Source organism: Gymnogyps californianus, chromosome 3 (assembly GCF_018139145.2).
Source record: "Gymnogyps californianus isolate 813 chromosome 3, ASM1813914v2, whole genome shotgun sequence".
NCBI classification, from domain to species: domain Eukaryota; kingdom Metazoa; phylum Chordata; class Aves; order Accipitriformes; family Cathartidae; genus Gymnogyps; species Gymnogyps californianus.
Genome location: NC_059473.1, coordinates 110,961,111 through 110,987,047, shown reverse-complemented (window position 1 = coordinate 110,987,047; position 25,937 = coordinate 110,961,111). Strand labels below are relative to the sequence as shown.

Here is a 25,937-nt window from a genome sequence, read left to right as displayed (position 1 = left end):
CAAAGAGGGGCTGCAGAAACACGGAGCCCCCTCCCTTTCCAGGGGGGCAGCCTGTTCCCCCTCCGGGAGACCGGTAAGGGCGCCGTGTTGAGGATGCCCCGAGAGAGCGAGTGCCCTTAGGGGGAGGAATGCTGCACCCAGCGCCTCATGCCCTCACAGAGCAGCCGTTGCTGGAGACAGCAGCCGCGGTAACACCGCCCACGCCTCACCGAGGGCGGGCCGCCCCCGCAGCCGCCAGGCCCCCGGCCGGACCTCGCCTCGCCTCAGCGCCCGCCCCCGCCGCCTAAGATGGCGGCCCCGCCCGCACCCACAATGCTCCGCGGGCAGCCGCCGCGCTTCCGGGTGCGGGCCCAGGAGGGCGGCGGGCCCGGCACGGCGTGAGGGGCCGCGGGGCGGGCGGAGGGCGAAGTTTCCCCGACCGGATGTGAACGAACGAGCGGGCGGACGGAGCAGGAGGGAGCCGCGCCCGGACCATGAGGCTCCGACTGTGGCTGGTCCCTGCCCTGGTGTTGCTGTGGGGGCCGGGCGGGCTGGAGGCGCTGGGGCGCCCGCCGCGCCGGCAGCGCTACGGTAAGGGGCAGGGCGGGACCACGGCAGCCGCGGGAGGGGGTGTGAGGGAGAGACCACTGCTGCGGGGCGGGGGGAGAGGGGCACGCTCGCCTTTGCCGGGGAGTAGCGGTGGGGTGTGTGGGGTGGGGAGAGACCATTGCCGGGGGGGGGGGGGGGATGGGGAGAGACCACTGCCGAGGGGCGGGGGTAGGAGAGGGGCTCCCAGCTACCGAAAGGTAGCAGTGGGGTGAGGGAGAGACCACTGCTGCGGGGCGGGGGGAGAGGGGCACACCCACCTCTGCCGGAGGGTAGTGATGGGGCAATGTGTGGGGTGGGCAGAGACCACTGCCGAGGGGCGGGGGGGTAGGGAGAGACCATCCCCGTGGGGCGGGGGGGCACACCCACCTCTGCCAAGGGGTAGCAGTGGGGGGAATGGGGAGAGGGGCGTGGGGCAGGGCCGGTGCAGTGGGGCACGGGAAGGAGCTGGGGACCCCGTGGCCTGGCTGAGCACCCGCGTGAAGGCCGGCCCGTGGAGGTGGGCAAGGCCGCGGCCGGCTCCCGTGCCTGCCTCCGAGTGGGTGGGTGTGCGCTGGGGAGCGCCCAGGGCGTAGGGGTCCCCGGAGACCGTGTAGGCCCGGTCCCCTCCCGGTGTGGTGGTGGTCCCCCTTTAGCTGAAGGCATCACTGATGGGCGGTGTTTGGGGGTCATTGCTCTCTGCAGGGGGGTGATGAGACCACTTTGTCTTCACACTCGAGGTCTGCTAAAGAGTCTTCCTCACAGGAGTCTGCGTTATAATACGGCAGGATAATCATATAAATGGCTTCCCTTCATAGTTCTGGTTGGAGAGTCACCGTTGCAGAGAGAGCCTGAAGCTATTGGAGCTGAATGTGACTTCTAGAAAGCTTAACACGGAGGAGAACTGTTGCTTTATTTAACTTCCGTAAACTTAGTTTTGCATCTGAACTTTTACTTCGGAGTGAAGAAATTGCAAACTTGTGTTCGATAAGCAAAAGCTTATCACTGAAATGGCAGATGAGCTCTTGCGAGAGGTGGTGGTTGTGTCTTAGTCAGATGTCCTGTCTCCAGTTGGTGTGGCCAGTGGTGACTGCTTCAAGTCCCCTTTCCTTGCTTAGATCTCTCGGCAGATTTCCCGACAGGCATCCAGGCTGAGCATCTGTCCTTCTCTCCTGCACCTGAGGTGGACTTGTGGTTCTGTGCAGACATCAGCAGTTGGTGACTGCAGGAGACTGGAAAGGATAGGGTTCAGTGGTGGATGCTTCAGGAAGCGTAACAGAAACAGAACAAACACAGCGTGTCCTTTCAACGTCAGGCAGGTCAGGGAGCTCCTCAAACAGAGCTTGCATCTTGGGCTGTCAAATTTTTATGCCTTCTAAAGGACCTATCTGCTATGATTTGTATAATCTTTATCTGATAGCTTTTGTATTCTTGGCCTCCGTACCGCCATGCCTGGACTATGAGCTCTTCAATTTTATAAAATACTGCATGGAGGAAAAAATCCTTTCTTCTGCTTCTAAACTTTGACCATTTCTGTTGTCAGAAATAGTCAATATGGAAGAACTAGTCATTTTCTTTACACCTTCAGTGACTTACACACCTATGTAATTTGTCTCCTTTGTAATCTCTTTTTTTTTTGAGGGGGAAAATCTTAGTCTATATAATAATTCTTAGTATGGGAAAAAATGACTTTATTGGTCTTTGTTACTTTTGTTTTTACACTTTCTATTTGTATTGGATTTTAATTTTTATTCATTTGAGGTGTATGACCAGGACTGCAGGCAGTATTTGTGATACAAAGGTACCATGGATTTATACTGATGAATGCTTTTGGTTTTGTTTTCTTTCTGAGTAGTTTTTTGGCCTTTTATTTTTGTTGTCTAATAGTCACTCCAAGATCTCTTTTTTTTTTTTTTTCCCTTTTAAAATTTTTGAGTGGTAATAACTATGCTAAAATACTTTGCTGTGCAGATATAGCGAGGAGGTCTTTTTCTCATGTTATTTCGCACTTATTCACATATTGAATTTCATCAAGCATTTTGTTGTTCTGTCATTCAGTAAACTAAATATATAAAAGCATTTTGTGAGGGAGCTTGAAAAATCCAGGTGTGCTCCACTAACTGTGTTATTTATCGACACACTTCATCCTTTCAGAACTCTTAACATATATGAGGCACTACTTCCCTAGTATCTTATTTAGCCACAGGTCTAGTAATTCACACTTTGTTGGTGTTACTATTACCCATTTGTCAGGTAGGGAAGTTGAGCGTATTTGTTGATTAGGCCCCTAGATGATATCTGGAGTGGAAATTGGTCCTGCACTTACCACCTTTCAGGCCACCTGCAGCAAGACCAGTAGCACCATACTTGCATACCAGGGTTAGTAGCACCGTACTTGCATACCAGGGTTAGTAGCTGACCAGTTTCATTTTTTCTGTGCTTTATAACTCTTGGGTTAATACATTCATGTGCTGTTGACTTACTGCTCATTTTGTTAGTTTGTTCTAAAGCCCCTTTTCTTGAGTCTTTGACTGGAGGCAAGTCTTTAGATTCATCCTATCAAGACAAGCTTTTGGGGACCTTCTTAGTCTCCTCTGCAGTGAATGCTAAGGTCAATTATTCTCTTACTTTTTGGTACTAGCCTTTAGCATCTGTTCTTGGGGTCATCTTTGCAGCTTACTTGAATAATTCTTCCATATTGACCTGTTGTACAACAGATTCAAGTTGCCCCTTGAATGGCATTATTCAAAGCGCCTTTGATTATTTGGCTGGGTTGTTTCTTTTGATATAATAAAAGCTATTTCAAGTATTAGCTTTATGCCTTTTACAAGCTGCTCTTCAAAATATCTTTGCCTACTTTACTGTGGTTTTATGTTCATCTTTTGCTGGAGTTCTGTTGTCCTCATCTTACACACAGCTTGGTTTTCTGAAATACCGTCTTTTCCTTCTAATAACTTCAACTTTGCTATTTTGAGAGCTCTGTTTAACCACAGAGCTTGAGTTTTGTGAACTGAAATCAGATTTCTGGCGAGTAGTATCTTTAAGGAAGTTTCAAGGATTACCATTTGTGATTTCTATTAAGAACTTTCTTGCTTGCTTCTCTAAAAGTTTAGTTTTTCAGGAAAGAAAAAAAAATGATTATACAGTGAAAAATAGAATTTGACAAAGAATAGAATAAGTAGATAAAAAGACATGGGTCATTTCCCAGCATTTTTCAGCTGAAGTGATCTTAGGGTGTGGTGCTCCAGCAGTCTAAACTGATCTAAATTGGGACTGCCACAATCCTGGCCTCAGCTTTCTGATCCCTTCCCCATTCCTGTGAGCGCATTCATGGAGCTAAGCTGCCTAGAAGCTAACTGCCTTTTTTTTTTTTTTTTCTTTTTTTTTTTCTTTTTTGGTAAGGGGTATGGTGTCTGTGTTCGGGTGTTTTCTGTTTGTGGAATCTGCTCCCCAGACTAGCTCACAGCATGACTGTCCAAGTACCTGGCCTGTGTGTTGGGAGGTGGTAGTGGTTGTGCTCAAGGTGAGGGATGAAGGTAGGATGGTGTCCACCTCAGTTTGTTGTCTTTAGATGATCTGGAAGCAGTGTTCTTTTTAATAATGTTGACAGCAGGGATTAATTTCTGGGAGAAGTGTGACTCTGCTAGTTAATACAATGACTGTTACTATAGTTTTGCCTCTGAAAAATTAATGTCAACTCTTTTAAAATTTTGCTCTCTGTTGTCGTTTATCTCTGAAGATAACCTTTTATAACTATTAAATATTAATGCTGTTTGTCTTGGAGCTCAGACGTATCTGAATGATAACAGGGCTTAATATGCTTGAAAAGAATAACAGTGCAAATACCCAGCTTCAGTGCTGTTGAATATATCACTGAATATATCTAAAGAACTGCTTGAATCTGTTGTACAACATAGTGGTATTAGTAGTGCGCTACCACTAAGCAGCATGTATCAAAGATTGCCCAGAATAGAGTCTATATGTAAAATGTGTCTTACTCTACTGTTATCTGTTTTCAATGAGATCTTTTTATCACAAGCTAGGCAGGGAACTAAAAGAAATAAGATAGCTGTTCCTATCCTCAGCAGATGATATTCTTTGAATCACTCACTGGTGGTGTTATTCTACCTGCTATATTGCACTAATGAAATCTGAGGCAGGTAACCTGGGCTTGAATTGCTTTTTCCCCACACTGCTGAAATACCATGCAGAACTCAAAACGAACTGCATGAGCTGAAGAAATGACCCATTATAAACGGTTCGGTACAAACCTATGTAATGCACATCAAAAGACTAGAATTTACAAGTTGTAGAGTGAAAAAAACAAATTATAGTGGTGTTGATGAATAAACTGCGGGAGCTGAGTGATACAGAGGGCAGCATAAAATCATTCGCAGTCAGTTTTGAATTCTACTTCACACTTGGTGTGACAAAATGCAGGAAGTCCGGAAGGCCAGGAATGTAACTGGCTGCTGAAGAGTTAAGGGGTTGGAAGTTTAGCTCGGTGTCAAGAGTGTGCAGTGAGATAATTTGTGACAAAATCCTTATGCAAGATTAAACTTAGTCCTTCTGGACTGAAGCATCTGTTGGAGACTAAGGCAAGACCTAGGTAAGGGCCAAATGACTAGTTTCCCTACCATAGTCTGCCATTTTTATTACTGTTTCTTATCCCATTTTAATGTCCTTTGAAGCAAGATGACTATTTTGGATTGAGCTAGTTTTGCAGTTTGACTCCATAAGCTGAAGGCTGCGTGTGTATCTCACCATGCACCGCATGGAGGAGAATCTAAGAACATGCAGCCTAATAGCAGTATGTTGCAGCACGTGATACCTGCCCGGGATGCTGCAGGATTATTTCAAAATCATTGCAGGAATTTGTAGATGCAGTGTTTCCATAGGTGGTATTACAGGCTAAGTGGTAAAGATAAGTCTTCTGTACACTTTGTCTCCATATAAACAGCAAATGCTTCGTGTAGACATGGCCTTAGTGAATGCAAATTATCAATGTGATTTTTGTGTTGTGGATTGGCAATCTATTCTGTGGAGGTACTTAATATCAAGGTTTTAAAGTACTTTTCTCCGGTTTGTTTTCTTTTTTTCATGTGAATCAGTCAATGTTTCCATTTCCAACTGAAAAAAAAAAAAGAAAATGTGATAAAAGTGTAGTTCCTGAGAGAAGTACTCAAAGTCAACAAAGTGAAGAATGTCAACACTAGATTAAATTCTAATTATTAAGAATTACCCTTAACTATTGCAAGATTTTTATAATGGTAGCATAAGCAAGCGCTCAGTGTGAGTTTGGTTTTCAGTAGTGCCAATTTGATCTGATGTCTAAGCAGCCAAAAAGTACAATTCTTGTTTGCATTTAAGATTTGGGGTGGTTTTATTTTCCTCTCCCCCCGCCGTAAAAGCTGACAACTGCACCGCTGCTGTTCATTGCTGGTAGCAGCAGTGACTCATCTCAGTTTCACGCTTCTGCTACTCTGAAATTTTTTTGTTTGTGTGCAGAAGCCCCAGCGTGGCTTTCTGCTCTGTGGCTGGAAGGGCCAAGCGAGGAAGTGCAGCCAGCCAGCCAGCTCTTCGGTGCAGAGTTCTCCTGATTGCACTCTAATGTTACACCAGGATTTAATTGTGTGTTTAGTAGTCAGTAGAGATTTATCTTTGAGCTAGAAGTTAAATATAAACTTCTGTTATAAACAGGTTGATTTTTTTTTTTTTCCCCTCCCAGCCTTTTTATAAACTGCAGGAGTCCAAGTTTGCCTGTTTCCCACACTGATCAAGGGAAGTCCTTTGCTGTGTGTAATAAAAGGTTAACCAAGAGCCAGGTTTCTTTAACAAAGAGCAGTACATCCTGCTGTCCTGTTCTACAGATTTGATATGCCACACTCGAACTTGCTTGTTTTGGGGATATCCTGCAACCCTCTCAATGGTTCTGATGGTTTTCCTGGTGTCTTTTATTCTTGCAGATGTATGCGACCATACCGCCCATATTTATGTCACTCGTGCCCTGCATCTCTTCACAATATCCATCCTTGTCTTCCTGTGCTGCTCTTAATATGCATTGTTTGTACTTTTTTCTTCCTCGATACTTGCATTTTTAACCTACGTAGGTACATGGACTTGGGGGTGGGAAGGGGGCTCTGTTATACAGGGAGGCACCTATAGCTGCCACCCACTTGATGTTGATCTGTAATTACTGAGGTGTTGAACAAGAACATGGTATCCCTTGCATTCCTTGCTTTCCTTTCTCACCTTTTCAGATCGTTACTGAAATTGTGAAGTTCTGCCACTCGGTACCTGTGACGTGCCTTGAATTTTGGAAGGTCATGTCTGAGTGAGTCCAAAGTCATATCCACAAGGAGAAGAGATGCAGTCAGATGGGGAGGAGGGGTTGGTCTCACAAGTGTAGTCCAGACAGTAATTAGTATCTGCCTAGAATCAACTCCACTCAAACTTATTTTGTGACACAGCGGGATTTTGCAGTGTGGTATCTAAGCACAGTAGTGAGGCTGACAGTTTTTGGAGAGCCAGACAAATGATCTGTTTCCAGAGAACACTACATCCTGTGACTTGGCTGTTCTTGTCTGCAGGATATATGAAAGCATGTGATTTTTGGGTGTTTTTTTTTTTTTTTTAGCATCAAGTCATATGATGCTTTTCTGGTTTAAGATGAGACAGCTGTATTGCCCTTGTTTCACTTTGAATATGAGGATGTTAATTCAGTGGGCTTCCTTATTTTTTATAATGTCAATATTTGAGCAAGATATTGCTTTTTTTTAAAAATTTTTTCAAAAAGTGCTTTCTGCTTTCACTAATAGGACAGATTGAGTTATTAAATCAAATAGATCCAACAGAACAAATTTTGTTCCTCACTGGTCCCTATTTAAGATGTGTTTAGTGAAGGAGAAGATTTGTGAGGTTGGAAGTGTGTGAGGTAACAGGTAGGAGCCATTGGGGGTATTCAGCTGTATTCAAAACCACCAGAAATAGCAGTTTAATTATCTGTACGGCTTCTGCTAAACAGAATTTGCACTCTTAAGGAAATATTCACACTATCCAGAAACAGATGTCTATTTTACTGTAGGGAAAAAACTTTGGAGTAGTATAAGGGTTCAGCTATATGAACAAGTTTTTCCTGAGATGAGCTAAAGGGTGTTTTGTAAGTTGTTGGCTTTTCCATGGTATTCATCACTGGGCACTTCTGAATGTGTGGTAAGTAGAGAGTAGTTTACCCTGTGTAACTACAGGAAAAGTATACCATGAAGTAGCTGGTAGACAGTAAATCGGCAGCCTACCTTACCTCCCAATGCGAGGTCTGTGTAACTGTACCCTGAGGCTTTGTCTGTGCTGCGCTGGTGACTAACTGAATTCGGGCACCTTGTTTTCTCACGTGGTTTAGCAAGTTTGGTGCAGTTAGGATTGAGTCAAAAACATGCCTTTTAAAACACTTGGCAATGCTGACGTGGCTGGCCGTTCTTACTAACAGGTTTGTCTAGAAATGTGTTTAAACAGAGTGTAAACCTTTATCCTGTTATGGTTTATAAGCAGTGTGACATACATTTGGTTCTTGCGTTGAACCAGTTTCTCACACAAGTTCTTCTGTTCACGTATACTTGATGAGCAAAACAGCAGCCACTCTTTGGGGGAAACAAGTAAACATGATTTATCTAAACTGTTAAAAGCATGGGCTATTTCGCCTGGGATAAGTGTTTCAATTCACTTTGTTTTCTGTCTTTGGCAATGGCTCTGTACCAGATGTACTGGAGAAAGATGTAACAGCACATGTAATGAGCTGTTATGGAACAGCTTTCCCACAGATGGATCTTCTCAACACATCCTCTTCATCAACAGTCTCCTAAAAGCAGTGTAAACTGTTAAGAGAAGGTACCTGTAAACATTTAGGCATGACTGCATCACCTCCTGCCTGGTGAAGACCCTTTTGTGTGCCCAGCTGAGCTATGAATATATTGGCCTTCTCCATTAGCACTCCCTGGAATGGTGCTCCAGTCAAACGATCCCACTATATTGCAGCGAGTAACCGGCTGTTACCACAAACATGAGGGCAGCTGTTTTATGTAGGGTGATGGAGACCTGCTTTAGCTCATATGGTTAAGGTTGGAAAGACTCCAGTCTGTGTTTCCTGGTCCAAATTCTGACTGAGGCTGTGAATTATGTTTGAAGTAACTGTATTTGGTTACTTGAATTAAAATATTTTAATGTATGAAGAAGAGCATAATTTGGAGAATAAAAAGATAAATAGTAACAATAAAGAATATGGAGCCTTTCAACCATTCAGTCACTCCCCGGCTGAATCAGAAAAATTGTTAGTAGCTGCTCACAAGCTTTTGATAGGTGTTTGGTACCCATTGGAAATCAGCTTGAGATCAGTACCTGGGTTGTAATCAATGAGTGCCACACAAAATACAGGCTGGAGTCCTTTTTTCAGTCTTGGAGATGCCAGTGATTTAACAGTCACACTGCAAAATCCTCCCCGAGTGTGTTTGCTGTGCTTGTTCTAGGACTACTCTCCATAGGCTTGTCATCCCATCCCAGTGCCTTTTGACAGGAGATTTATTTCTGCTTTGATTCCCTTCAGGATGGTTGGAGAAATAACTGCAATCATTCCTGCAACCCCTCTGGTGCTCTTGTGGTCATTTTTAAATCCTGAGAGTAATATTTTTAACATATTGTTGGATGTTGTGTTTGAAGTAGAGACATTTTCTATCATGGGATAATTGTGAAGAGAATTTTTAAAAATATTAATTATGTTTTCTGGGTTAAAACTTCATGCTACTAGATAAGCTTAACCTTTCTATAAATAATGCAGTGCAAAAGAATGCTTATGAAATGGCTGACTTGCCACATTTACTTGTTGCTTTCCGGGCAATAGATTGGGCATGAGTTCATGGGAATTTACTGTTCTGCTTGTGAAAGCTGAGCTGGTTGGAGAAGGATGCCATTGGTATTTGAATTGGTAGCTGAGCACTTGAAGAAAAACATCTTCTTTTGAAATATATGCAGTGGCCTCCAACTCAGTGAGCTAAGCTGTTGCCCAGCACATTCTTGAGCTCTTTGCTGCTGGAGTAGCCTGCTGCAATGCATACTGGCCCATAATTTATTTAAAAGATACTTTCCTGTGTTAAGTTGCAAAGCCTAGTGGCAATAAGCTTTTAGCCTTGGAATGAGGTGAAAGAAAAGGAGGAAATAGTTGGTGAGTTCAAAGTTGGGGGCAGAGGAAGAGTAACTGCTGTGGATTTCTTCTCAAGAGCTTTGGGGTATCATCTTTGTCACTAATGTTCCTTCCCTGTTTCTCTTACAAACCTGAGATGTGTCTGTTCTGGGGAGGTCCCACCCCAGGAGAGAAGGTGCAATGAGGTGAAGGCTGGTGATCATAAATAAATAAATATTTGGGATATCAGGATGAAATTAAGGTGTCCTCCAAAAGGAGAGGAATGCAGAAATCTAGGAGGGGCCGGAAGGGAAGGAATTGTAGGAAAGTGGTTTGGGAAAACCTGAGTCAGCTCGGTGCTGTTGAAGCCTGTGGGAAATGACTCTTGGACCATAGTGAAGATAATGAGGAAGGAATGCCAGAAAGATTATTAAACTTGAATAAAAACTAGTCGAGTATATGCTTGCTGTGGCTCCCATCCACAGAATGCTGTACAGTTGGACTCTGTACAGTTCTGTATTTTGTTTAAAATAATGACACTTCATCTTTTATTTTCAGTAAGCCATGATCATGGATTCATTTTCACAGTATGAAAATTTTACAGAAAAAATTTTGAGTGTGTTACCAATATATTTTTTCCACATCTGTCTGATACTTGAATTAGTTCACAGATTTATGTCTAGCAGCAGTATGTCTTAAGTCTTTACTTATGTCGCAAGTAAAATTAAAAGCAAACAAATTTAGGAAAGGCAAGAGGAAATATGAACAAGTGCATTCTTGTTTCAGGGTTACGGGAACTAGGAGTGTCCTGTGTTTCATTTGTTACTTTGACAGAATCATCTTACTCACCTTCATCAGCTCTGTAGGTCTTGTTCTTACTACCCTTCCCATGTCTCTGTGAGGCATTTCCAGAAGGGTGTTTGTGTGTGTTGAGGTGGAGCAGGACTTCTGAAGTTCTCCTTGCCTACCAAAGAAAAAAACCTAATTTCTTTAGCAGACTTCTTAGTTCTCTTGCCATGAAACTGAGACATTTTGTCTGGCCATAGTGGTGGCTGCATCTTGCTCTTTGGCATGACCTTCCCCTGGTTCTGGGCTGTACTTCGCAGACAGAGGTGGAGAGGGGCAGAAGGAGTAGTGTTTTGCAGCCGGGGTTGCGCCTCTTGGGCAGACCTTGTGCTTGGCAAGTCCCCGTGTCACTAGTCCCCGAGTAGCGCAGCAGTGGTACCACACCTCTCTTACTTCATGGCCCACATACCACACACTTGCTCTGTATCACGAACCAACGTTTGGTATCCTGTATATCAACATTCATTTTAATTGAGGGGTCTGCTCTAGCTGAGTGTGTTGAAGGAATCTCTGGTTTAATTAAAAGAATTTAGGACTAGACAGTTTAATGAGGTTTTTTTTCAGATTTTATTTTCCCTGCGTGTCCTTATAGTCCCAGGTGGTTCTGGATGAGGACAGGTGTCAGACCATAAGCAATGAATTATAATGGACTTCTTAAAGAAGAGGGAAGTTTTGGGGGTTTTTAGGTATTTGCTCACTGCATGGCTTTAGTGAACCAGCTCTGCAGCATGCGGCAAGCTAACGATGAAGGCGCTGCCTGGCATGCAGCAACTGGGCACATAAGGGGAAAAAAACCACAACACGAAGGAAGGTGGTGGAAACTTGCCTTTGCATATAACCTGAAATGCGTGGTAATCGATTGCAGGTGCTCTCAACTTGTGGGTTGTAAACAGAAATCAGGAAATTGCAACTGCACTGCCCTTCCTGTGTTGCTCAACGGCAGGGGAGGGAGAAGCCTGGGAGCCGCTGCTCGGTGGCTTCTGCTGCACGAGAAGGCAGCCGTGTCGCCTATCCATCACTTTGCTAGTAGGTCTGGTGCAGGGCTAAGAGGGCTGTGAGTGTCATCTTTGTTTCTGCAGCTCCCTCACTTCCAGTGTACACAAGCACATGTGTGCACATACACTGGTGGTTAATTCGCCCCACCCAACCCCTCGCGAAAGAAAAAGCGAGGTGCTTGTCTTGGCCCAAATGGTGCACCTGTTCTTAAGGGCTTTCTTGGGCTTTAGAGGCATGTATTTGGGGATAAATGATGGTACTGAGTGTCAGGTTTGGGGGGGGGGGGGGGAGATTTCAGGAGCTATACCAATCTAGATTTCAAGTTGGCAATCTTGGCTCGTTGCATAAGAGCCAGTAAAACTCAGCTTACTAGTGGTGCTGCTTACTTTAAAGTCCAATAAAATGCATGAGGTTACTTGGCTGAGTGGGGTAAGCTAGTGATCAGGGGCTCTGAAGAAGTGGAAAGCCATCTTTGTTAATAAAAACCCACTTTGGTAGCTATCATGTCTGGTTTAGAAGCACAACTGGAAATGGAGGGGAAAAATGGGAATTTTTTTAATAAAGAATGACTGGATGAGCACTTCTGCCTCTTGTAAAACACAGCTGACTCCTCATTTGGTGCAGTGAAAAGAGTGAACACCTCTGGCAGAGAAGGAAGATGGTGATGTGGGAATAAGGGCATCTATTTAAGGCTGTAAATAGCAAATGAATCGATCGACACTGATGGAAGCAAAGGTGGTTGTCAGGTGTCTTGCTGGGTGGTGGGTGCTCCAGCGAGGAGGAGCGTGGGTAGGTGCTCCAGGAGAAGGGATGCCTTACAAAGCAGCAGGAGGCTTTATCAGCAAGAGTCAAACACCGTTGGCAGCCGGTATTGTGCACTTGTTAATGGTGGAAGCACCTGCAGAATATTGACCTGTATTTGTAATGTGTATGCTGCTCCCCATAGGGGTTGGGGCCTTGGTCTCCCTCCTCTGAACAAGTTTTCATGTTCTGAGTAGGGAAATCAAAGGAGTTTTGTGTGGTGGTGAGGTATTGGGAAACCAGGGTACCTGGAGGTGCCTCATATGAGGTGCCTCCTTAGTTATTTCTGATTGATTATGCTATGTAGACATCTGTTTTCTGGCTACTGTTGGACAGAAAGGTAATAAATGCACTCCTGATCTGCAGTGAATTTGGTAGAAGTTTCCTAGGTTAAATTATTTTCTTCCTTAGACTCGGATGGGGACCAGCAGGTGAGGAGAATGATTCATTCCAGAGAAATGGGGATGTTCTCCCCCATTTAGTTTCCGGGGGGCAGTCAGGGAGGGCATTAGCTCTGCAGAGCTGTGGGAGTAAAAATGATGGGTTGGTTGCTAAAAACTTGCTATATGAAGTGAACTAAATTCTTTGTTTGCCTCTCTCAGATCATGTCTTGTCTTGCACTATGATTTCTACTTGCCTACACAAAATGCACCTTTACAGAAATGTACAATAGTTATCCTAAAATTAGAGTGAACTGTGGTCTTGCTATTGAAATGAGAGGCTCTGTTTTGCTGTTTTATGTGTGCATTTGTGAAAGAGAGAGTCTCTTGAAACTAAAACTTTCCTTGTTGCTCTTCCAGACACAGTTGAGTCCATGCTTTCAGACTACGACATCCTTTCTCAGTCTAGCATCCAGCAACACTCACTGAAGAAGAGGGACCTCCAGCCTGAGACACACGTAGAGAGGCTCTTAAGTTTTTCAGCCCTGCAAAGGTAATTAAATCAGCAATGAAATAGCATGATATTTTCCTTCAGTTTGTGATGAATAATGTGCAGTTCCAAACCCAGAAATAGTTATCTTGTTTTCTGTCATAACTGGCCAGTTCTTCTAAGTTAGTGATCTGTATGGTTGTATGACATCAGAGAGGTTCAGAGGAAACAGAAAAATAAGTTGCATTGTATTACTCTGCTGAAGTGGCAGTGATTTAAGATTTCTTTTGCTTTGTTCTTAGCTTTAGTTTCATGTAGATTACTTCCACTGATTGGGTTGGATCCCACTTATACCTCATCTGGCAACATTGTCATACTTCTTGACTGTCCTCTGGTTCTTCAAAATTTCTGCCTTCAGTTTAGGGAGTGCATGTGGTGTGTTGCCCAAGAGATTTATTGTATTTTTTTTCATGGAGCTTTAATCCTCTTCCTACTGAGTGTAAATTTCCCATTCAATAAAACACTTCTTTTAATCATTTTTTTTATAAGATGGGAAATAGAAGCACAGGTGAGAGGAGGAGGAAAGGTAGGAGAGAGCAGGCATGAAGGTTGTAGGGATTTTATTCTGAGTGTCAGAAAAGTGCCTTACAGGTATGAGTGCTGAAATTGTGAATCTAAAATAGGGGAGCAGGGTAAGAATAACGCTTTGTATTAACAAGTGTAGGTCGATTTTGTTCATCTGACATCTTTGTCTACTGAGGTCTTATGTGCCTTCCCCCATCTGTCATCTACAACTACAACTGTCATACAAGTTGTGGTGCATATTTTTTGAATCTCTAAATGTTTGGAGGGGGTAATTTTTAAGTACCAAGTATAAAAGGTTAACGGGATCAAATGTCTGGCTGTCCCTGTTTTGCACTGCCTTGTGCATCCTGACTTTATGGTGAGGTTGCAATACTGCCAATGATAATTACAGAATAATTGAAGAGGGCTGTACCAGAAATCTTTGACCCAAAGCCTACATAAACCAGGAGCCCATGAGGCTTCTTCCAGAGAAGGTTCTCTACTTCTTGGGATACCCTTTAGTTTTTGTGACAATATATCATAAAAATCTACAGAGTTCAGATTTCTGTTTATGGTCTTCTGACTGTATTATTTCAGAAAACAGGAACTTTTAAGATAATTTAATTTAAAATAGATGAACAAATTCCTTGGTCTGATTTTCTTTAAATAGTTACCAGTAACTGGTTTTGCTTGACTGCAAATGGAGAAGGTGCATCATGAGCAAACTGACTGTTTTGGATTTAGGGGGTTATTTTTTATTTTTTTAATTAAACATCTTCGATTCTTTAAAAATATTTACAGTTATGAATTACACAGTATATGTTTTTTGTAGCCTCCTTATCGGAATTAATGCTTTCTAACTTCTTTTGGACCCTCAGTAAAATGGAGAGTGGATGTATCTGTTATGTGTATACTTTGCTTAAAAATAAATGGAAGTAAATTCTTTTACAGGCACTTTAAATTATACTTAACTGCAACTGCTGAACACTTTTCCGAAAAATTTCAAGCATTAATTGTGGATGGTGAAGGCAAGCAAAAGGAGTATCGTGTTCAATGGCAAGACTTTTTCACTGGACATGTCGTTGGTTAGTATGAACTAGACTGTGTGTCAGTGCTGAGAAAGCACAGCTTTGCACGAGTCTCTTGGCCAAAGTAAATGGTGTATTGCCCTCATTTTCATCAGATATGGTTAGGACATACAAGTAAACTTAATTCTCATGCCCCTCGGGTTTTCTGGTTTTGCTTTTGTGGAGTTTTTATGGTGGGTTTGGGGTTTTTTTTTAGGTTTGGTTGGTGTTTGGGTGTGGGGTTTTTTTTGTTGGGTTTTTTTTTTTTTTTTTGAGCTGTTGCACCGAAGTTCTAAGATAGGACTCTTCTGTTTAGTTTGGCAGAACACAAAGGTATAATTTACTCAAGCAGCAAAGCAGCAGCTTGTGATTTTTTTTTTTTTTTTTTTTTTTTTTTTTTCCCCTAAATGATGATGGTAGCTTTAATTCCAGCTGGAATGTAGGACTTGAGTGTTCCTTGTCCCAGAACGCAAAGCCCAGGTGGTGGTGATGCAGTGTTGCCCAGATTGTTACATTAAAAGACTTTAAGATGGTTCTTTGCAGGTTACTGTTCTGTAAAGAAAGGGTATCTTGCTCCACTTCAGTCCAGCACTAATGCTTCCGCTGAGTTGTTTTGATTTTTATGTTGCCTATGTGATGTGGTGAAAGTCTTTTCCACTGGAATGTAGGCTGACGCCATGAAACTGCTGACTGATAGTAGTAAGATGCAAGCTGCTTTTGTTGGCAGAAATATTCTGTGCCCCATTACTAATCCCCAGAGCCATCTCAACACTTTCTGCAAAATTATCAATTAAATCTGAGTCTTGATGGCTGTGGTCGTTGGGAAGTTAAGATTGCAGGGTTCATTTCTTTTTTTTCTTTAAACTGGACAGTTCTTCAGAGACTGAGGAAGGTAATTTGGCTTGAAGTTTAGAAACAATTAAAAAACCCCAACAAACAGTGTCTGTGCAGGAGTACACGCAAATAGAGCTGAATTAATTTATTTTTTCCTTGCTTACGTTAAAGGAGAGCATAATTCCAAGGTTGTGGCACATATTGGGGATGAAGATTTTACAGTGAGAATCAATACTGATGGAGAAGAGTACAATATTGAGGTATGCTTTACTGTTGAAAGCTATATTCAAGCAATCATCTCTCTTCCCTGTGGGTGTTTCTCTTTCTAATTAGGCACATTGACACCTCTGTAGCTCAAAATAGACTTGGTGGTGGTGTTTGTTTTGGGGTGAGTAGGGAGGGAGAGAAATGTGAAACCAGTTTGACTTTTGCAAGTGCTGCGTTTTATTAGTGAGTGACATTCTCTGACATTTGCATGTTTTGGATACATCAGGGAGAAGGTATGTTTTAAACAGGAAGGGGTTTTAGAAATAGAAATGGATAACGTTGGTAATTAGTGGTGATCATGTCCTCTACAATAACAAACTGTGCAGCCTTCTGAGCAGAGTCGAGGTCTGTTGAGCTTTCTAAAATTTTGGCTTTGTTACATCTTGGAATTTTTCCCATTGTTAGAGCTTTATTTGAAAATCTGGTATTTTTCCCTGCTCCCTTGTTTCTGTTTTTCACTGTTTTCATTGCTTGTGTTATTTTAAACTATTGGTTTAAAAAAAGTATTCAACAAATATATAATTAGAGACTATCCTAATGAGTTGTTCAGTGCAGTATATTCCCAGACACAAGCTGTATTAGAATGGCTGAATAACAGTAATGGCTGAGTGTTATATGGGTATTGTAATTGTCTCCAAACCCAAGGATATGCAGAATTACGGGTAAACCTGGGAAATCCAGTCATGTTAAAGTATGAAAATGTGATTAAAATACCCAAACCGCTGTGCTTGTGTTTTACAGTAAGAGCATATAGTAGCTGTTTGGTTGTGATTTAAAGCATTTTTGTGTTTGTGGTCCAGAGTAATGTAAGCATATCTTGGTTCTCCATGCAGCCAACCCCCTTGCTCCTCACTGGCTGTATCTGTACAGCTAAATAAAGGCAGGCAATGGCGTGGAGGCTCCAGCTTGCCCACGCTGCCTAGCTGTTAGTGTCCCTGGGTCAGCTTTGGCCCCCAACCAGCCCTGGATGGGACGATGCCCATGCACAGTCAGAGATGGTGTGCACCAGAGGCCATTCCCAAAAGGCAGCACGGACAAAGCCGCTCCGCCATTGCCTGCCTTTGCTTTCATGGTCCTCCTGTACTGTTCGGAAAGACTGTGGACCTTCGTATAAACCTCTGGTGCCCTCACACCTTGCCCTAGGGTGCGAAACATGTGCCCTCAGTTTTGCGCTGCAGACACGTGGCGGCTGGGCTGGCACAGCCTTCATGTTTCAGGACCTTTTTGCTGTGAACCAAAAGCACAGTATGCTAAATAATAGTTGTCTGAAGTTGAAAGAGCACTGCCTAAGGGCCAGAGGAGACCCAGACCCAGGTGCTCTGCATTGTGGACATGGGCAGTCTATGCTACTTGGCCTTGCCCAAAGAACAGACCCTGTCCGTGTTGTATTTGGTGATGTTGCTGTAGCTGTTATGTACAGATAACAATAGGGACGTGTCAGTAAAGAAAAAAGATGATTAGTATGCATCTGCTATGGGAATTAGTGTCTTACATTGGGATTTCATAGTTTTTCTTGTTTTCTTTGGTTTTGGAGAAATTTTCACACTTAAGTGACTTGGCTAGCTATTAAACGTTGAAGAGCCTGCCTTCTGCTGTGAAGACCGTGTTCTGCTGTGCACTTAGATATTCTCAGTTATCTGCCAGCTCCTGTGTTTCTGGTCAGTGCATTTGTGAGCATAGTTTAAGCATCTCCTTCCTGGCTGTGCCAGTCTCCATACTGCTATGGAGGGAGCGGAGGAGCCTGAGGTGCCTCCTCAGCTTCGTCATATTCTGGAGGGGAAGAAAAATTCTGTCTCTTTTACAGCCTTATCAGGTGGCTGCCACTGCTCTGTTGAGATGATCTTAGATTTTTGGATGCCTGTGTAGTATAAAAGATTTGAATTCTGTTGGCTTTCTTGGGGACGTCGTTTTATCAGTGGACTTATTGCTGTGCGTGAAATTATCATAGTCCAGTGCATTTGTGTGTGTGTACACATAAAGCTGTGGAGATTTGATGGTACATACACACAATTTTTTACTTATATGCAATTAGTCTTTTCATTCACTGTGTTCCTAACTAATTGCATTTCTGTTCTTCTTATCCTGTCAGCCGCTGTGGAGATTTGTAGATAACGTGCAAGATGAAAGACTGCTGGTCTACAGATCTGAAGATATTAAAGATTTCTCAAGATTGCAGTCCCCCAAAGTGTGTGGTTATTTAAAGTTGAACGAAGAAGAACTGTTGCCAAAAGGACTGGAAGACAGGAAGCAAAACGAAGGTGAGTGTACGTACCTTGGGAGAGCAGCATCTTTAAAACAAATGCTTGAATTCTGGCTGTGTCAGCAAGTGAGATCAGAACCTGGGCAATAATCTGGGGTGCTGCTTCTAGTTTAACAATTAGCTCTTTAAATTCATTGGTGGGGGGGAAAAAAGCAGCACTCTTCCTCATGCCCGTTCCCCATCCAAAAAAGCCCCAACAACTGATGAAAGGAAGAAACTGTCGCCCAGGGCATGTTTATTCCTGGCTTGTTGAAAGGCCCTACCAAAGTGTAGGCTACGGAGAGGAAACTATTTCATCAGGCCTAAGTAGTGGTTGTTGTGATAGCTGGCAGCACTGTAGGTATGCCTTCTAAGGCGAACATTAGAACAACTTTGTACTTCTGTGCACTGTGCAGCAGGACCTGTTCGGCCTCGGTGGTCCCTCAAAGAATCCATCTTGAGCTATGATGGGTTTTTGAGAGTTTTTGGTCCCTCTTTCCTCTGTCCTTTGCCGTGTCAGCAGGGGTTGGGATAATGACTAGGAACAGGAGGAGGAGAGGTGTTAAGGCTGAAGTGATGACCATGAAAGCTCTATAGGTAAATCTGTTGAATAACTCAATTTCACTGCTATACATTCCTTTCCTTACAACAAGTTTGAGGACTGTTATGAAGACAAATTTAAGAATAGCTAGTAAAAAAAAAAAAAAAACCAACCCAAAACTAAACATCTCCATTCTTCCCCTAAAACCCCACCCAAACTCACATTCGTGTCTTAAATAAGGATAATAGACACAGCAGTGGTAGTTTCACTGGGTGTTTATTTAATTGTACTTAAAATGTTCACATTAGCAAGCATCCATCGGAAGAAAAGAGCAGTTCCAGAGAGCTCCAAAAACACGTGCAAGATGTTGGTAGTGGCAGATCATCGTTTTTTCAAGTATATGGGCCGTGGGGAAGAGAGTACCACTATAAACTATTTGGTAAGTAAATATACTTGGTTACAATTTGTTGGAATAAATGCAGGAAAAAAATAGTGATTCAGTAGTGTAAACAACATAGAGCTTATACTACCTTTGTACAACATAGTGTATTTACATTTCATGGCTGCGTGTGCTTTTTACCTGGGAAAGTGCTAAATCATGCTTTAAAAATATTTTATAATGGTGATACTGTAGTTAAATAGTCTTCAAGTTTCACTTATAAACAAATCCCTTCCCTTCACATACTTCTTGTGGCTATGCTGTTTTCTGCCTAAGAAATTTTCTTTTTCCAGTCAGAGCTTTAGAATCTCCTGGATGTTGAAATCCACTGCAAATGATCCAAGCATCTTTAACGTTCAAGCATGTCTAAAGCTCATGAGAGGCAAAAGCAACTTGTATAGATTTACCACTCCCCCCTCCCCCCCCAATTCTTCCAGGATCCTTTGTCCAGAACAATAAAATTAGAAGCAGGCGTGGTAAACAATTTGTTTGGTTGTACATGGGTGTTGTGGTTTAACCCCGGCAGGCAGCTCAGCCCCACCCAGCCACTCGCTCACTCCTCCCCGGTGGGATGGGGGAGAGAATCGGGAGGGTAAAGGTAAGACAACTTGTGGGTTGAGATAAAAACAGTTTAATAGGTAAAGCAAAAGCTGCGCACACAAGCAAAGCAAACTAGGGAATTAATTCACTGCTTCCCATCAGCAGGCAGGTGTTTAGCCATCCTCAGGAAAGCAGGGCTCCATCATGTGTACCGGTTACCAAGTAATGCAGCCAAAACCAGTACAATGGGGTTGTCTACCTGACAAGTTTTTGTGAAATAGAACGCCTGCTCACAGCCTTTCAGCGCAGTGGAGAGTATGGGTCTGGGGACTGGAGACAAAAACAAATGAAACCACTTTCGGAGGTCTGTTGTTTGTCAAGAGTCTCTTTCTGGGCCTGAATCTTTGACATGCTAATCAATCTGTTCCACATTTGTTGGCTTTTTGACCTTTCTGTCCCCAGAAATGTTTACATTCCCCAGGTAATAGAGCCTCAATTCATGTGTTCGCAGAGATGCTATTATCTCAGCATCTGATGTATGCTGAGGGTAACCTACTGTTGTGTTTCCGGGGTAGATGTGTACTGTAAACAACACAGTGATTGGAAGACTAAAGCATAAACTATTACGGAATGGCTCTGAATGTCACTTTTCATTCTGAGCAAGTTTGATGGTTTATATTTAGTAGAAGGTGGTTTTTAAGAAGATGAGAACAGCTTGTAAAGGGAGGTATTGACAGCACTGAAGAGAGACTTTCTGGAACCTTGTGCTTGAACCATAGTGAAGAAAATAATAGGTTTTTGGCTGGGAGAGGGAAGCAGGCCTCAGGGGTCAGTTAAACTAGTTAAGCATTGTGCTAAAACAAAGCAGTAAAAACAACTCCCTCCTCTGCCCTTCCCCTCAAAGAAACCTGGAAAACTAGTATATGAACAAAGTGTTTCCCAAGATGTCTTGTTCTTAATATTATCGCTCTTCCACTACAAATGGAAGTGATAAATGGGAAAGTTTGTACTGCTTTTTTATGATGGAAAATTTTCAGGGATATGTGATAATACTCTCTGGATCCAAATGCTGTTGTTTTTGGATCAGTGAGTATGTCTGTTACATGGTGACATACACCATATGATGTTCAATTTTAATTTGAAGTGAGTGTTTCTAGATAAGTATGTTGCAGCTTCTCTGAGTGTCTTGAACTTTATTACATGAAAGCTCGGAACTAAATAACTTGTTTTTCTTTTCTACATAGATTGAATTGATAGACAGAGTAGATGACATCTACCGAAATACTTCCTGGGACAATGGAGCCTTCAATGGGTACGGCATACAGATAGAGCAGGTATTCACTGAACTATGCAAAGGGATTCCAATTTAAAGGAGAAGAACATGTTTTGGATATCAGGGTTTCTGATTATTTTATCTGGATTAGAGCTAAAATAATCAAATCCTACATTATTAACTCCAGCCAGGAGCACTCTGAAATAGCATCTCGCCAGTGGTGGTGTTAATGATCGTGCCCATTTTCAGTTCCTCACAGCTTTTGAGACAAGAGTTTTCAGGGAGAATCTTTCCATATTTAATCTTGAGTCAAAGGTGCTTCCCCCCCCCCCGAATATGAGCAATTCTTCTATCAGACGTCCTCTTACGGATGTATTTAATGTTTGTGTCTATGGCTAGTGCTTAGCTTGCAAAGCATGCGTGTGCCTCAAACAGATGAAAAAACACAAATCCTGCCTGAAGAGCTTTAATGACTCCCCTTAGACATCATGGTATCATGATGGTGTAGAGGCTGATATAAGGTGGACGCAGGGGATGTAGTGACTACAGTTTATATGTTGGCTCCTGAAAGTTAGTGCACAGAAATCTGGAAAAAGGCATTAAAAAGAAGAGGAATCCATTGGCTCTGAGTGCTGCAAGAGTTGTGATGTGGAACATGGGGAGTCATGGTACAAGCTAGCTGCCCCTTTGCTAGGAAAAGGTCTGCAGGAACAAGGAAGGAGAGTTAATTGGGCAGGGAGGAGGAAGGAACGTGATGCACTAGTTCTAGGTTACTGGGATAGCAGCAATCCTTTAAAATATGTTTTGGTTAGCTAGAACTCTGAAATGGTTTGAAGTTATTTATACTAGATATAAATCCTGGTTGTATTTGGGTGGGTTTTTTTGATAGAGTAACATGCATCTCAAAGCAGAATGTTACACTAAAAATTGTTGATGTTGCTCTGTAAAATGGCTGGTGTAGTTACTTACGATGTAGTCAGTGTATCTTAACTAGCAGAGGCTGAAAAGTTAACGTTGGAAGCATGCTGAGTCTGAATTTTTCTCCTTGCAGATCCATTGAGACATTTAAGATTACATTGAAAGCTTTTCTGTAGCTATAAAATTGACCAAAATTCCTCTACATTGTTGTTGCCCTTTTTGAAATGTAGATTATCATCCACAATGAGCCAAATCTTGTAAAACCTGGAGAAAAGCATTACAACATGGCAAAAAGTTACCCAGATGATAAGAAAGATGCCTGGGATGTGAAAATGCTGCTAGAGGTAGGTTGTAACCCTTGAAAAATTGTGCCTCTTACAGAGAATTACTCATTCATACAGCTGCTCTGTAGTAACAGATGAAACTCCTCTACTTCCTTTGCATGACGTGTAGATGTTACGTAAAGTCAAACCAGCTGATGTGCCCTGTAGCCCATGGTAAAGGGCTCCATTGCATAATTATAGAGCACACACCAATTAGTATTATTAATATGTGGCCTGAGTCAGAAGGGCAGTCCTGATATGTCTGGCCCTGAGACTCGCTGCCTTGTGACCTTCATCAAATTATTGTACTTGGTTTTCCCCTCTCTGTGAAAAGGCGAAATGAATAGACAAGTGATGTAAATGAATGCATACAATGTACTTGGGTATTCATTTGATTTTCCCAGCTCTGTAGGACAGCTAAACAGCTGCTTTTTTCTGACTTAACCAGATCTAGAAGGTGCTTGTCTGGCTCATTAGATAAATGATTTTATCTATAGAGTTCTAATATGCACCGTAAAGTGTCTTACAAAGATTTGACTTTTTTTTTTTTCTTTAAAGCAATTTAGCTTTGATATTGCTGAGAAAGCAGCTCACGTGTGCCTTGCTCATCTCTTCACGTATCAAGATTTTGACATGGGAACACTTGGATTGGCTTATGTTGGCTCTCCCAGACCTAACAGCCATGGTGGCATTTGTCCTAAAGGCAAGGCTTCTTTTTCTTCCGTCCCAGTTGTGGGTTGAAAGCTAGTTTTTGTTATTTGTGTTTAATCCTCTTCTGCAACTTTCATGGAGCATGATGTGTTACTTGCGTAGACTCTAGTTGTTGGTTTTTGGATAGAATAGATGGCCGTTTTCTTGGCTGGAGCTGGAAAAAGAAGAGAGGGAAGGATAAAAGTCACTAAGCTATCTGGTGTGAACAAGCTGGCTAGAACAAACCCTAGACCAAGGACTGCTTTGTGTGGGTGCATCTTGCAGCGGTTCTGGAATGGCAGATGCTGTTGTCTTGGGAATTTCTTATCTTTTCCCCTTTACCGCAATACATGAGCGGTTTGCGCTGTGCTTGAAAGATGCCCCACTCCAAAAACTGGCAAGAGGCAGGGTCTCACTGGTGAGCCTGTGAGAACAACAAAGCTGTTCCTTTCCTCAAACAAGGATCCTTCTCTCCCCCAAAAAACTCTGAAACCCAGGAAAAAAGTTTGTCAATTTTTGTTTATTTCTCACTTCTATAGCTTATTATAGTCAAATTGCAAAGAAGGACATCTATCTGAACAGTGGCTTAACCAGCACCAAGAACTATGGGAAGACCATCCTCACAAAGGTAGGAGAGTGTTCTCCTCTGCAGAGCGTGAACATTCAGTGTATGTATGTGTGTGTTGGTGATGTGTGCCGTGGGATTGTGACAAGCTTCTGTGCTCTCTCAGAAACAAGCTTTCTGATTGAGGCTGATCCCTGGGGACGAGGATGTAGGTCACAAAACCAAAATCATAGTTTTTGTTCTTGCTGACAAGGGGAGTCAGGATTGAATGGAATTGAAGATTGAATTCACTGCGGAACAGGAATGGGGAAACATAGCTAGTGTCTAATAGGAGCTGTAGTTGTCCAGATATAAACAGGATTTTGGTATCTAAAGATGAATTTAGATGTCTTTTGCTTTTAAAAAAAACCAAAAAACAAAACCAAAAACAAACCCTGAAACAGAACAAGCAGTAATATACAACAAGTAGCCTTACAGTAAGAATAAAATCAGTCTGCTGACTCAAATAAGAAAAAACTTATGTTTGCTATTATGTACACCTACAACATGCAGATGGCTGATTGTGTACGCTTGGTCTGTTCCATTTGCAAGGTAAAGCAGTGAAAGTAGTGCAGACAAAGTAGGAGGTTTAGTTTGGGCCTTTTAATGAAATTCCTCTACCTGATTTTTGTGTGTATCCTGAATAAGTAGAGCAGAGAACAGTATAATAGACAGGGCTTATTAGTGCTAATACTCAGCCTAATGTAACCTGATGCTGTCTGGATTTTTTTTTTCCATACTTGATGAGATAGTAAATACGTAAAGGCCTGAATCTGAGCTTTGTCTCACTTGTAAAGATACCAGAGCAGTGCCTGTGTTTGCATCTACCAAATCTTTGCAGTTGGGCATATTTCTCTCTTGCTGACTTCTGCTGAATTCCCAGCTGTGCTTTTCTGTAGCCTGATTATAAAGGGAATTCATAATCGATGTGTGGGCTAAAACTTGGCACAGAAGCTGTCAAGAAGCTAGAAAAAAAAGACAGTGAAGCTTTGTGTTAGAGGGATGTTGACAAAGAGCTCTAGCCGTTGCCATGCCATTTGCATTTGTTGTTCAATCTCCAAGCTGGAGTTCTGCCTTGGATTACAAAGGAAATTGAGTTTGCTGTCTTCCCAGTGGCAGGCACAAAGCTTGGGATGAGGTGGTGGGAGCATTATGGATTGGTTTCACAGGCAAAGTGCTGCATGGTGTCCACTTGGGTTTAAAAAAAAAACAAAACAACAAACCTGCTCAAAACCCTTCCCCAAATTCAACACAATGAAGCACAGGAGTGATCTCTGGGCAGCTCTCCTGTCTCTGGCTCTCGCATTAGCTATGCCTAGACACGGACACCGATGCTGCTCGTTGCAGTGCTTGGTCCTTCCTGTGCCTGCACAGCAGCAGAAATGACGGTTAGCTCATGAAACTTGCTCCTCTCTCTCGTGAACCGCTCGGTCTCCTTGCGGTTAACTTTTATTTCTGTGCTAGTTTTATTCGTGGCTGTCACCTTGGGAGCTTGACACCATCTGCTGGTCAAGGCGCTGCAGGGAGGCGCACAGCGAGGCAGAGCCCGTCTGGGATCCTCAGCAGAGGGAGTCCTGTCTTGCATAAATGATGTTGGAAATCCATCCCTGTTGGGCCACATTTGTAGATGTCTTTCCTAGTAATCGTGCAATAGAAGAGCTTATTCAGCACTCCTAATGTCATCATCTATTTAGAAGAAATAATTCTAATGGCAAGATATGTTAAACAAGAGATTGACTAATCGTAGTAGCTGGTGTTTGTTTGGATTGGTTTTTGTTTCAACTTTTTATGCCTTCCAGCTATTTAAGAGCAAATTTTCATATTTTAAGTATCTGCATTGCATTGAAAACAAGATTGAACTGGTATTCTAGGACAGTATTTTGCCTTTAACAGTGGTTTGGTATTCAAACCTAGTCCTGGAACTTGCCTTTGGAAGTGGACCATAATTTTACTTGCCTTCAGTTCCCCGCTTCTAAAACAGAAATGTTCATAGGGAAATCCCTTTCCATCTCAGTGTATCTTAGAATTGCTGGTGGAAGTAGCTGGAATCTTCTGTCCTGTCCTGCTCAGACTGATTTTTCAACATTGCTTTTTTCATGTTCAAAAAAGGAGGCCGACCTGGTTACAACACATGAACTCGGACATAACTTTGGAGCAGAGCATGATCCTGATAGTCTGCCAGAATGTGCCCCCACTGAAGACCAGGGAGGGAAATACGTTATGTATCCAATTGCTGTCAGTGGAGATCATGAAAACAACAAGGTATAGTTACATTATTTTGTTTCCATGTACAAGTTTCTGCTATGGTCAATGACCCTTTGCATGGAAAGTCTATTTAGTTAATGATTCCTGTAGCTTGAAACCGTCAGGAATGTAATGGATTAGGCATAAT

At 42.6% G+C, this 25,937-nt stretch overlaps 1 protein-coding gene across 3 annotated transcripts in view; it reads left to right on the top strand.

The window, feature by feature from the left end:
• The first annotated feature begins 449 nt into the window (after window positions 1-449).
• Window positions 450-25,937, top strand: part of ADAM17 (ADAM metallopeptidase domain 17) — a 37,294-nt gene continuing 11,806 nt past the window's right edge. The window contains exons 1-12 of one of the 3 annotated variants that reach the window (XM_050893873.1): window positions 533-570; window positions 6,825-6,898; window positions 13,177-13,309; window positions 14,762-14,895; window positions 15,883-15,971; window positions 18,068-18,236; window positions 19,067-19,197; window positions 20,982-21,071; window positions 22,159-22,272; window positions 22,810-22,954; window positions 23,481-23,569; window positions 25,655-25,807. In XM_050893873.1, coding sequence (XP_050749830.1) covers window positions 13,191-13,309; window positions 14,762-14,895; window positions 15,883-15,971; window positions 18,068-18,236; window positions 19,067-19,197; window positions 20,982-21,071; window positions 22,159-22,272; window positions 22,810-22,954; window positions 23,481-23,569; window positions 25,655-25,807 — 1,233 coding nt within the window. In that variant the 5' untranslated portion in view covers window positions 533-570; window positions 6,825-6,898; window positions 13,177-13,190. Of the gene's footprint in view, window positions 571-1,850; window positions 1,884-6,824; window positions 6,899-13,176; window positions 13,310-14,761; window positions 14,896-15,882; window positions 15,972-18,067; window positions 18,237-19,066; window positions 19,198-20,981; window positions 21,072-22,158; window positions 22,273-22,809; window positions 22,955-23,480; window positions 23,570-25,654; window positions 25,808-25,937 lie in introns of those variants that run through there. The other 2 variants (XM_050893872.1, XM_050893874.1) reach the window with 2 other exon arrangements.